Source organism: Monodelphis domestica, chromosome 7 (genome assembly GCF_027887165.1).
Source record: "Monodelphis domestica isolate mMonDom1 chromosome 7, mMonDom1.pri, whole genome shotgun sequence".
Classification (NCBI taxonomy): domain Eukaryota; kingdom Metazoa; phylum Chordata; class Mammalia; order Didelphimorphia; family Didelphidae; genus Monodelphis; species Monodelphis domestica.
In genome coordinates, this window is record NC_077233.1 from 138,618,331 (window position 1) to 138,632,277 (window position 13,947).

A 13,947-nucleotide genomic window follows, 5' to 3' on the forward strand; every position below is an offset into this window, starting at 1 on the left:
AGGTTATTGAGAGTTGATTTTGGCTAAAATTTGTAGCCTCAGGCAAAAAAAAGCATACTCCTCTGATAGTTCTTCCCCTAGGTCAGCGGTATATTTTCATAGTTATTTTTCTCTCAGATCAATCTCCCCACTAACTAGTAATATTATATAGAATGTATATATGTATATATACATATACACACACACACACACACATATATATATATATGCTATACCTAAATACAGGTAGTGGCAAAAAGTGGATTTTCTTTAGTCAATTTTCTATTCCTTGGAATGGAAAATTGTTTATCTGTGTCTGATCAGTTAAGAGTAAAACCTTGTGACAGCAGAGTCTGGGACAAGTCACTTTGACCTTTCAATTTTCTTGTCTGAAGAGAGGGTCTTGGGCTAGACCACCTCTAAATTTCCTTTCCAGTTCTAATGATATGATTCTATGATTTGTTTGAGCTGTCTTTTTTTCCCCTTTGGATACATTTGAAAACATACACTAATGTGAATTTTACCAAGGTGTGTGGAACCTATGGTGTTTCTAATAGTGCACAGAAAATTCTATTTTGAATCAAAGGATACATAATACATTTATAGTTCAAATAATACCTGCCATAATTTTGTTATTAAAATTAACAAAATTAATTATTCCACAATTATATCACACATGATTAGTAAATCAAAGCATAAAGTAGTAAAGGGAATCCTAATATTATACAAATTGAATCAGATAAATAACTCAAATAAAAAGTTTTAAATGATTTTAACATGGAATTTAAAACTATAGAATTGAAACTGGTTATAGTACTTAAAGGACCAATTTAAAATTTTATGTAAGCCTTGGGCTTACATTTAATCTTACAATTATATTTACTATGCCTTTTTTTAGATTTATCTGTACTATAAAAATAAAAAAGAATTAGTGCTAAACTTGATCTGTTAAATTCTAAAGATTCAGCAACACTGTATCTTGTGAATTCCTTTTGAACTCAATGTTATCTATGTCTCTTAGTTTTTTCAGGTGCTGTTTCATTGACCATCTTTGCCTACAAAGTGCCCTATTCAGTGTCAGAATAGATTTTTTTTGGCTACTCTTTATTTTATTTTATTTTTTCTTAAACCCTTGGACCTTCCATCTTGGAATCAATACTGTGTGTTGGTTCCAAGGCAGAAGAGTGGTAGGGGCTAGGCAATGGGAGTTAAGTGACTTGTTCAGGGTTACACAGCTAGGAAGTGTATGAGGTCAGATTTGAACCTAAGACCTCCCATCTCCAGGCCTGGCTTTCAATCCATTGAGCCACCTAACTGCCCCCTTTTTGGCTACTTTTTAAATGATCACACAAATCACTGATTGAAGCACCATGTGAGGAAATTTGAATTTTTCAAGTTGTTATGTTATTGTATATATTTAAGATTTTTTTTCTAGTGATTTTAATTTGATTTCCATTTCAAGCTACACATTTGGGATTCCATTTTTTCTTCTTTGTACCATTAGAAAATCAATCCCATTTTTCCTGTTCTGGGTGGTAGATCTTCCTGATAACTGTCCACCAGGTAGCTCCCACAAGCTCAAGGTGAGAGATGGAGGAATAACTAAAGTACAGACAATTGTGATCCACTCAACTAAACTTCTCTAACTCCAGCAAACCTAGATATTTTCCCTTTTTTTCCACCTTCCAAAAAAGATTCTACCTAAATTCAGCATTCAGGATCCAAGTCAACTATATCAGAAATAAATCGTTCTTGACAACATTGTGCTGAGCAAAACTTAAGAGATAATCAAAAGAACATAGATGATTTGATAGGACAAAAGACTTTAAACTCTACCCATCCCATTTTCTTCCTTCCTTGGTCCAGTGTTTTCTAGGTAGATGGAGGAAAGATTTCTGATTGCTATTCACATCCTGTCATTAATTTGTTTGGTGACTTTGGGACCTTACTTCCTAGGCCTTAATTTCCTCATCTGTAAAATCTCTGGTTTGAACTAGCTCTGGCATTTAATGATTTTATGATTCTGAGTTTAATTTCCCTCTGAATAAAAATATGATGGGGGCAGTGCAGGGAGGGAGGCAGCTAAGTGACTCAATGGATAAGTTAGCCAGGCTTGGAGATAAGAAGTCCTGTGTTCAAATATGACCTCAAACACTTCTTATTTGTGTGATCTTGGTCTAGTTACTTACCCCCAAATGCCTAGTCCTTACTGTTCTTCTGCCTTGGAACTACCAATTTGAAAAAAAAAAGAACTTTAAAAATAGTTATAATAATGGTCTTTAATTGAGGTTGAAACATTCATTTGGGGCAAAATCTCAGTCTTGGGACTTTCACTATACTACAGAATACAGGCTGCTTATATTGATTTTGGAGAAGGGTGTGCTTATGCCTTGTCAGTCACTGGGGACCTGGACTAGCTATCATCTTAATAGGACTGGGAGAGGACCTAGATGCAATAGCCAAAGGCTAGGGTACCTGGGAATAGTTTAATTACAAAAGGAGAAACTAAGAAAACAAAATGATACTTAAATGACTATATGTACCCCAGGGTATTTTATCCAGGGTGCTCAGAGGGTGCTTGATGGCCTGTTATTTAGTCTGGGACTTTCAGTCCCAGTCAGGGAGTTTTCTTGAAGGCAAGTTCCAATGGGACAAAAATTTGGGTTTTGTGAAACGAGATCGTCAGAATCAATAGAACCAACATTTAGTATCAATTCTAACAAAGGTAAGGCTTTAAAAAAAACCAACTGCATTTCAAAACTAAATCATTTTGTTTTGTGAAGATTATGCCTTCCTTCTTTCCATTTCATGGTCCCGAGAATAGAAGATATAGGATGCAACTTAGGTTGTTCTGAAGGAAATAAAGACAGCTGGTTTGGGTTCAGTTTCACATCTGGACAGCTCCATGCTTTTGTAAATATCAATAAATGAGAGCCACATAAATGCAAAATTTCCTTTTTGCACATTGAGCCAAAATTAGCAAGGATTGCTTATTGTCTGTGTCATTCTAGTTTATTTATAATAGACACTATTGATGTGACATTTGATTTTCTGAATGCTTTTATAAAAGAGTATTGATGATAGTTCCTTTTTAAATGAGGCATTTTTAATTCTATACACAAACCCTTTTGTTTGTTTTTAATGCATCTGCTTGAATTGTTTTTCCCTGCAGATTTAGATACTGACCAGGTTAATACTTTACCATGGCACTCTACTTTGATCACCGAATAGAAGCCCCTGATTCTGCTGGGTCTCCTTCCCATATTACTTGGCATCCTCTTCATCCTTTGTTGGCAGTTGCTTCTGTCAGCATAACTTCTGGAGGAAGTGTAGATGTGTACCTCGAACAGGTGACTTAAGTTTCCATTTTGATCTAATCATCTTTTTCATTTAATGTATATTCATTCATTCAACAAATATTTATTGAGTTCTTCTGAAAACACCCAGTGTTGCTTGGTACTGTGAGGAGTACAAAGAAGTATTTTGTTATTAAGAAATTTAAAATGTAACAGGGAAGAGAAAGCTAAACTACTTGAAGCAATTAGAGATAAATTAAAGAGTCCTGGAGTGGGAGTGGTGGAGTTGGGGGGGGAAGCCAAAGTTCAAATCCAGACTCAGGCACTTCCTTACTGTATGATTCCTGGCAAAAAGTCACTTAATCCCAATTATCCATCTTCTATCTTCAAATGGATGTTAATATACATTCAAAGCCAAAAGATAAAGGTAAAAACAAGAAAGAACTTAAGTGCTAAACTGTGACTATAATGTTTCAACACTTCCTGATGGCAAATTTTCAAAAATACAGGTTACAGAGTTCCTTTCTTGAAGAATATAAGATACTAACTACAAATTAGGTTTTTATGATGAACCAGAGATTCATTTAATGTATTGTTCTATCAATTAGATAGTGATATTAGGCTGAATTTTTACTAATTGCAGGATGTGTTTTAAGACTTGAATTCTTGAACAAATCCCTGATATCAATATGAATTCTTATTTTTTCATCTTTTTCATAAAAATAGAGTATAGCATGTGTAGCAACATGACGTAGTCTGTAAAACATGGCTGCCTTTTCATGAAATTAATCAATCTTCTTTCAAGTTATTTTCTTCCCACACTAAAATTTTCCTTTTTTTTTTGTTTTTGACTCTTTCAGTAGAGAAATGACATAGCCACACCAGAGCCTTGGTAAGATTATTTTGGCTGCTGAGTGGTAGATGAATTTTAGAGGGGAGAGACTAGAATCAGAGAGATGAGGGCCTGAACCCAAGGTAGGCATGTAAATGGACATGTGATAATTAATGTGAGACATTTGGGAGGGTTGGAATTGATGGGATTTGGCAACTGACTCAATATAATATGTTGAAGAAGAAAGTGTTTGCTTAGATATTTAATATTTACTTATCTATATACAGAGGACAATGTATTTTGGACATAGGACAATGTATCTATATACATAGGACAATTTTGATTTTATCTTTTAATATCAACTGCCTAGCACAGTGCCTTATACTTAGTTGATACTTAGCAAATACTTGTTTGATTGAATTAAGTTGAACTTTAAAGAATAAATTTTTTTAAACCTTTGCCTTCTGTCTTAGAATTGTTACTGAGCATTGGTTATAAGGCAGAAGAATAGTAAGATTTAGAAAATTGGAGAGAAAAATGACTTGCCCAGGGTAGCACAACTAGGAAGTGTCTAAGGTTAGTTTTGAACCCAGGACCTCTAGGCCTGGCTCTCCATCCACTAAGACACTTAACTTCCCCTTAAAGAATGACTTTTTTTTTTAAATCAATGAACTTTATTTTATTTTTTTAAAACATTATTTTATTTGGTCATTTCCAAACATTATTCATTGGAAACAAAGATCATTTTCTTTTCTTCCCTCCCCCAAGAATGACTCTTTTAAGTTAGAAACCTAAAGGAAAGGAAATATGGCAGTTCAGTAAAAACAAGGAAGTTTGGAAGAGATAAGTTGAGGAGGTGGGAAGATGAGTTCTATTTTTGACAGTCTCCTTATGAGGCATCCAGGAGATGTCTGAAAGGCAGCTGATGATGTGAGCCTTTTAAAATTCAAGAGAGTAATAAGGATTTAAGAGTGACTGTCAGAATGATCATTGAACTTTTTCAGAGATAATCACTAAGAAATTTTACAGGAGAGAAAAGGATCTAGGACAAAGCTCCAGAGGACACTGGTACCTAAGTGTAGAGAAGAGAAAGGCAATGGCAGAGCCATAGAAAAAGTTTGTTAAGGATGAGATAGACCTGGTATGGTACTGACTAGGCCACCTTCACTTTTTTTTCATTAGTTTCCTTGTTATTCTTGACCTTTTATTCTTCCAGATGAGTTTTGCTTTTATTTTCTAGTTCTATAAAATAATTATTTGGTAGTTTGATTGGTATATGTTACTAAATAGGTAAATTAATTTACATAGAATTGTCTTTTTTATTATATTAGCTCTGCCTACCCATGAGCTATTAGTATTTTTCCAATTGTTTACATATGACTTTATTTGTGTGAAAAATGTTTTATAGTTGTGTTCATATAATTTCTGTGTTTGTCTTGGCAGATAGATTCCCAATACTTTATTTTGTCTAGAGTGATTTTAAATGGAATTTTTCTTTCTAACTCTTGCTCCTGGACTTTATTGGTAATATATAGAAATGCTGATGATTTAATGTGGATTTATTTTCTATCTTACAACTTTACTAAAGTTATCTAGTTTTTTAATTGATTCTCTAGGATTCTTGAAGTGTACCATCATATCAAATGCAAAGAAAAGAGTGAGGGTCTAGTTTCCTCATTGACTACTTTTAAATTCTTTCCATTTCTTTTTCTTCATGAAAAGCTAGCATTTCTAATACAATATTAAATAATAGAGGTGATAATGAACATCCTTGCTTTGCTCTTGATCTTACTGGGAAGGCTTCTCACTTATCACCATTGCACATGATACTTGCTGAAGGTTTTGGGTATATACTCCTTTTCATTTTAAGGAATGACCCTTTTTTTCCTATACTTTATAGTATTTTTAATAGGAATGCGTGTTGTATTTTGTCGAAGTTTTTTTTCTCATCTATTGTGATAATTATGTGATTTCTTTTAGTTTGGTTATTGATATGGTCAGTTATGCTGTAATTCTGATACAAATGCCACTGGCCATAGTGAATGATCCTTGTGATAGATTGCTGTAGTCTCCTTACTGATATTTTATTAAAAATTTCCATATTTGTATTCATTAATGAAATTGGCCTATAATTTTCTTTCTCTGTTTTTGTTCTTCCAGGCTTAGGTTACAGTACTATATTTGTTATATAAAAAAGAATTTGGTAGGATTTCTTCTCTGCCTAGTTTATATAGTAATGGGATTAATTGTTCTTTAAACATTTGATAGAATTCACTTGTGAATCCATCTGACCTTAGGGAGCTCATTTATGGCTTGTTCAGTTTCTTTTTCTGAGCTGGGATTATTTAAAGATTCTATTTCCTCTCTTGTTAATATGGCCAATTTATATTTTTGTAAGTATTCATCCATTTCACTTAGATTATAAGATTTATTGGCAAAATTTATTGAGCAAAAAAGGTTCTAATGATTGCTTTAGTTTTGTCTTCATTGGTGGTAAGTTTACCCTTTTTATTTTTTGATACCAATTATTTGATTTTCTTTCCTTTTTTAAGTCAAATTTAACCAGTTCTATCTATTTTATTTTTTATAAAACCAACTCCTACTCTTATTTATTAGTTCAATAGCTTTGTTGCTTTCAATTTTAATTTCTCCTTTAATTTTTAGGATTTTCAATTTAGTCTTCAATTAGGGCTTTTTAATTTGTTCTTTTTCTAGTTTTTTAAATTGCAGACCCAATTCATTGATCTGCTTTTTTCTCTATTTTATTGATGTAAGTGTTTAGAGAAATAAATTTTCCCCTAAATATTTCTTTGGCCATATCCCATAAATTTTGATATGTTGACTCTTCATTGTCATTCTCTTTAATGAAATCATTGATTGTTTCTTTAATTTGTTCTTTGCTCCACCCCCTTTTTAGCATTAGATTATTTAGTTTCCAATTATATTTTTGACTTGTTTTTCCATGGACCCTTATTGATTGTAATTTTAATTACATTATGATCAGAAAAGGATGCATTTATTATTTCTGATTTTCTGCATTTGTTTGTGAAGTTTTTATACCCTAATACATGATTAATTTTTGAAAAGAAGCCATGTACTACTGAAAAGAAGGTATATTCCTTTCTATTTCCACTCAATTTTCTCCAAAGATCAATTAGTTCCAACTTTTTAAACATTTTGTTCACTTCCTTTACTTCTTTCTTGTTCATATTTGGTTTGATTTATATAGATCTGAAAGGGAGAAGTTGAGTCCCCCACTAGTATAGTTTTATTGTCTGTTTCCTCCTGATGCTCATTTAAATTCTCCTTTAAAAATTTGGAGGTTATACCATTTGGTGCATGTATTGCTATTACTTTATTGTCCATAGTACTTTTTAGCTAGATGTAATTTCCTGCCTTATCTCTTTTAATCAGATCTTCTTTTTTATTTAGCTTTGTCTGAGATCATTATTGTTACCCTTCTTTTTTTCTTCAGATGATGCATAATAAATTTTGCCCGAGTCCCTTATTTTTACTGTGTGTGTCTACCTGCCTTAAATGTATGTTTCTTGTAAATACCATATAGTATGATTCTGATTTTTAATCCCCTCTGCTATCTGCTTCCATTTTATGGGTGAGTTCATCCCATTCACATCCACAGTTTTGATTACCAACTGTGTATTCTTCTCTATCTTATTTCTCTCTTTTGTTCCTGCTCTTTTCCCTTTCACTCTGTCCCTCCTGCTTTTAATCAAGTGTTTTGCTTTTAATCACCATCTCATACTTCTTCCTCCCTTTCATTATCACCCCCTCCCCCTTGTCTTATTCCCTTCCTACTTCTCCTCAGGGTAAGATAGGATTCTATACCTGAATGATGAGAAAAAGGTTTAAGCATTCATTGCCAGTCACCATTCTTATACTCCCCTCCACTGTAATAGTTTTTCATGCCTCTTTAGGTGAGATAATTTACCCTATTCCATCTCTTCCTTCCCTTTTTCTCAGTGCAATCCACTTTATCACTCTTTGATTTTTTTTGCATATCATATCATATCATATCATATCATATCATATCATATCATATCATATCATCATAATCAGTTAACTCATACACCTTCTCTCTCTGTATACTCCTTCTAACTGCTCTACTACTGATAAAAATTACAAATACCATTTTTAATCTAGAAATACATAGTTTGAACTTACTGAATCCCTTAAATTTTCTTTCTTACCTTTTTAAGCTTTTCTTGGGTCTTGTGTTTGAAGACCAAATTTTCTGTTTAGTTCCAGTCTTTTCATCAGTAATGTTTGGAAATCTTCAATTTAATTAAATGACCATCTCCCCCCCCAAAAGAATATACTCAGTTTTGCTAGATAGGTGATTCTAGGTAGTAAACCTAGATCTTTTGCCTTCTGGGATATCATATTCCAAGCCTTCCAGTCCTTTAATGTGGATGATGCTAATTGCTGTGTAATCCTGACTGCAGCTCTATGGTATTTGAATTGTTTCTTTCTGACTGCTTGCAGTATTTTCTTCTTGACTTGTGGGCTCTTGAATTTAGCTATATTATTCCTGGAAATTGTCATTAGGGAATTTATTTCAGGAGATAATCTGTGGATTCTTTCAATTTCTGCTTTACTCTCTTGTCCAAGATTATCAGGACAGTTTTTGAAAATTTCTTGTATTGTGATGTCCAGGATTTTTTTTTAATGATAATGGCTTTCAGGCAGTCTAATAATTTTTAAATTGTCTCTCCTGGATCTATTTTCCAGGTCAGTTGCTTTTTCAATGAGATATATTATATTTTCTCCTGTTTTTTCATTCTTTTGATTTTGTTTTATTATTTTTTGAAGTCTCATGAAATCATTAGCTTCTAGTTGCCCAATTCTAATTTTTAAAGAATTATTTTCTTCTATGAGCTTTTGAGCCTCCTTTTTCATATGGGCAATTCTGCTGCTATTTTCTTCTTGCATTGCTTTCATTTCTCTTTCCCATTTTTCTTTTTCTTTATTTTGAGTTCTTCCAGAACTTGAGAACAATTTGTATTTTTCTTTGAAGCTTTGTGAGTGCTTGCTTTGCTTTCACTGTCCCTGTTAGTGTTTGTTCCTTGCTCATTTTTACCACCATAAAAATTTTCTGTAGTTAGATTTTTTTGATGGTTTGCTCATTTTCCAAGCCTTTTTCTTGATTTTCACTTTTATCTTAAAGGTGGTCTTGGTTCTCAGGATAGAGAAGGCATTTTCTTAAAAGTCAGTTTTTCCTTAATGCTATCCTTAACTCTATTTCTGAGTTTCTGCAAGTTTCAGTTCTTCCCAGGTGATATGATGGCCTATGAGCTAGGAGCAGGGGATGATTCTGGCTTTGAAGACTAGATGTGCATGAATGGCAAAGGAATACAAGGTAGAGAGCCTAGAATAGGAGAATCCCATCTACTGGAGCTTCTCCCAGAATAAATTGATTACTTGAAATCTCCTGACCATGCAAATTGATTGGCTTTTCCATACAATTTTGGTTCCCTTTCTCCTTTTTAGTTTCCTTTTGTATAATGTCTCTTCCCCTCTCCTCCAATTAGATTGTTAACACCTCGAGGGCAAAGATTTCTTTATATCTCCAACACTTAGCACAACTCCTAGTCCTTTATTGGAGCTTAATAAATATTTGTTCATTTTTAAACCTTTATTTTCTGTCTTATTAATACTTCTAAGACTTAAGGACAAGGACTAAGCATGCAGGGTTAAGTGACTTACCCTAGGCTACAAAGCTAGGAAATGTCTGTGACTAGATTTGAACCCAGGTCCTCCTGATTCTAGAACTAGTGCTCCATCCACTATGCCACCTCCTAGCTGAGTGACCCTGGGCCTTAACCCCTGTTACCTAACTCTTGCTTCTCTTATGTCTTAGAATTGATAGAATATAGAAGATAAGAGCTTAAAACTAAAAAAATAAAAATAAAAAGCACAAAATGTTCTAGATTGTGAAGTTTGGAAAATGAGGTCAGAGTAAGAATTGTAGCATATCAGATTAGAAGGGACCTAAAAGACCATCTAGTTTAACTTCTCCCTAGCTGGGGATCCCTATAAATCCTAGGTATCCATCCACCTTTGTTTGAAAGACCTCCCGGGATGAGGACCCCACCACCTGCCAAAGCAACCCATTCCACTTTTGGATAGTTCCAAATTAGTAGTTTGTTCTTTAAATCTGTCTTTCTGCAACTTCTCCTTATTGCTCATAGTCTTGCTTTCTAGGACCAAGTCAGTATAAACTTCCACATTATAGTCCTTCAGAAACTTGAGGACAGCAATATTTTCTTTTCTAGGTGAAACATCTTCAATTCCTTCAATGGATCATCCATATAGTCTATTCTCAAGGTTGTTCACCATCCAGATTACATTCCTTTGGATGTTGTGTGGTGGAACTATATCACTCAGTGTGGTGGAACTATATCACCTCTCACCTAGAAGAATATGAAGTTTCTCTCAATCTAGCCAAAGATCACATGGACCTTTTTGGGTGCCATATCACTTTTTTGAATCATATAGAGCTTATAGTGCCCTAAATATCCCAGATGTCTAGCTGTGTCTCATCTATCTTATAATAGTGACACTGATCTTTTGAATGTAGGTATAAGACTTTACAATGAATCCATGTTCAATTTCATTAAAAAAATTTTTTTTAAATTAATTAATTTGGACTATTTTTCCATGGCTACATGATTCATGTTTTTTCTCTCACCTCCTCCCTCCCCGCTCCCGTAGTCAATGAGCAATTCCACTGGGCTTCACATGTATCATTGATTAAGAACTATTTCTATATTATTAATATTTGCAGTGGAGTGATCGTTTATGATCTACATCCCCAGTCATGTCCCCATCAAACCATGTGATCAAGCAAATGTCTTCTGTGTTTCTACTCCCACAGTTCTTTCTCTGGATGTGGATAGTGTTCTTTCTCATAAGTCCCTCAGGATTGCCCTGTATCACTGTATTACATTTGATAGTTCCATAATATTTCACTTTTTGTGTACAATGTTCTCAATTTCCAATTCTTTGATACCACAAAAAAGAACTGCCATAAATATAAATAAATAGGTCCTTTCTTCTTAAAAAAAAAATCTCTTTGGGATACAGACCTAGTAGTAGTATTATAGGATCAAAGGGTATATATAGTTTTATAGTCTTTTGAGCATAGTTCCAAATTGCTTTCTAGAATGATTGGATCAACTCATAGATATTTGCTCTTTTTTAGGCCTGAAGTCCCTATTCCATTCTCTATGATTTCTTAAGGATCCATTATAGTTTCCTTAGTAATAAAACATGCCCAAGTTCTTTCATTACTCTGAAATATATTTTATTTGGGTATGGTTGACTTGAACTCATTTTTGTTCTGTTCTTTTTCATCTAGTAATGTCCTTATTGGAAAAGACAGACATAAATCAGAACTTGAACAGCTCAGCCTTTTCTTAATAGTCCTTTACTATCATTTCATCTACCCTGAGTAGTATCTCTAATACTTATGGTCTTATTTTTCCTTGATTCTCTTCTTTTTTTTCTAATAGAGGCTTAAAAAGAAAAAACCCTAACCACCTTTTTATAGTCTTTATTGTGAGCATTCTGGGTGTTATTCATGTTTTTGTGTTCATCTTCCTTTTTTTGTCTTGCACCTATCCTATTTGTCTGTGACTTCCTTCTGCATCTACATGAAATTCTTTACATGACTTTCCCTTTATCTCTTAATCATAGATAATGAGGAGTTGGGAGGCAGAGGTGATGGAATAGTTCTCTTTATCCCCAGGGACCAAGAATTTAATTTTTGAGGGTCTCCCATCTCTCCTGGGCTGACTCTGCCACCCTTCTCCACCCCCAGTTCTAATATAGAATGGTTGTGCCACCCTTAATTTCTTCTTCAGCAACCAGGTCCAGAAGAGCATTTCCTCTTTGTGGTTCTTCTAACTTTTTGCAAGATGAAGGCAGTGATGAGCTTTGACAATAAAAAAAAGAATTAACAAGAAAAGGTGGCAGTAAAACATTTTCTCCATTTGTGAAAACTTTCTCATAAATACATACATCAATGGAACTAGTGAATACATATGGTACATTTATGTAAAAGAATATCCTTTAGTGTGATTTTAGTTGCCTAGGGCACTAAAAGGTTAAATGACTTGTCTAGGGGCATCTAGGTTACTTAGTGGATTGAGAGCCAGGGGGTCCTGGGTTCAAATATGGTCTTAGACACTACCAACTGTGACAAGGGAATCACTTTAAAAGACTGATATATATTAATTTAAGGTCGCCAAGGAATTCAGCTATGTAATTCCTAAATGAAAAACTCAAGTCAGCCGTCAGCCTTTTTTGGAGTTTAATTACAATAGGAGCAAGAAAGGAATTAGAGATAGAGAGAGAGAAAAAAGGGAGAGAAGGGAATAGGGCTTAAATACCCCTTCTGTTTAGGCTGGGCCAAAAGGCCCAAGCCCTTAGATAGCTGGGGCAAAGAAAAGAGATCAGTCCCTATCACTCACGTGACCAAATGGAGAAACAGTCTCAGAGGCCCCCACCTTCAGCTTCCTTCAGCGCAAGCTTCTCCGAGTCCACCGCAATCACCCCGACCAAACTCCTCCACCCCCCTCAAGTCTCCAGACCCTCCTATCTTTAAGGAAAACATCCAAGTTCCTCCTCTCAGTTCTCCCCTCTACCAATCACTGTTCCTCAATTTCCCTGTGCCAATGGAGGCTCTAGCTTAACCCAGGACCGCCCAGAGGTTTCTGGCTTTTGCACATGTCTGTGGAAGGTCATATTTTCAAATGATTAAATCTTTGATCTAGGCTGCAGCCCTTACTCAATCCTGTTAGGACTGAATAGGGTGGAGATTTATTCCAAGTATCTCCATTGTATCAATTCTAAAATCAATCATGATTCAAAGAAATTCCTGTTCTATGCTTAAGCATAGGTCAAAGTCCTTTCCATTGTTCAGCAAAAGGTTTCTGTCCTAAAGTAATCTGAAGAAGGGAAGAGAAGGAACCTCTCATGCCAATGGGGTTCCCATTCCAATAGACTATCAGTAAGAAATTTTCCAAGTATGAAATATCCCAATGGTGAAATTTCCAACATTTATAAGTCTAAGGAATTTTGAGGTTTACACAACTCTATGACCCTAGGTGACAAGTCATTTAACCACAATTGCCTAGCCCCTACCACTCTTTTACCTTGGAACCATACTTAGTATTGAGAAGGTAAGGGTATAAAAAAAGGTAACCCCCAGCAAAAAAAAAATGACTTTGCCCAGGGTCACATAGTCAATTAATCAGAACTGGAACTTGATCCTAAGTCTTTCCAGCTCTTAGCCTAGCTACCATGCTACCTCTAACTAATTTTACTATCATATCCTATATTTGAAAAATCACTGTGATACACACACACACACACACACACACACACACACACACACACATATATAAAGTAAGAGTTATACACACACACACACACATATATATATATATAAAACTCTTACTTTCTAATAACAACCCTGAGATATAAGGGCAAGGGCTAGGCAAACAGGATCAAGTGACTTGCCCATCTAGGAAATGTCTGAGGCCAAATTTGAATCTGGGTCCCCCTGACTCCAGGACCGACATCTATCCACTGAACTACTTAACTGCCTGTTAATCATATATTTTGAAAAACATTTTTGTTATGCAATTGATTCAAGTTCAGCTAATGGCCATATGGTACCTAAATCTTTTTTTGACCTTGACAGTCATTTATAACCTGGCATTTGTGAAGTTTATTTTTCCTTCTTCAGTGATCTAAGATCCTTTAGATTCTGATTCTTTTCTGTAATGTAATTTTTGGACATGTGTTATCTCCTTT

The 13,947-nt window shown here is 34.5% G+C and overlaps 1 protein-coding gene across 4 annotated transcripts in view; it reads left to right on the forward strand.

Annotated features, from left to right (window-relative positions):
• IFT140 (intraflagellar transport 140) overlaps positions 1-13,947 on the forward strand; it is a 231,693-nt gene that overhangs the window by 4,667 nt on the left and 213,079 nt on the right. For 2 of the 4 annotated variants that reach the window (XM_016424171.2, XM_001364644.4), the window contains exon 2: positions 3,152-3,329. The exons of 1 other annotated variant lie outside the window; for it this stretch is intronic. In XM_016424171.2, the coding sequence (XP_016279657.1) occupies positions 3,183-3,329 (147 nt within the window). In that variant the 5' untranslated portion in view covers positions 3,152-3,182. Of the gene's footprint in view, positions 1-3,151; positions 3,330-4,135; positions 4,251-13,947 lie in introns of those variants that run through there. One more of the 4 variants, XM_056805653.1, reaches the window with a different exon arrangement.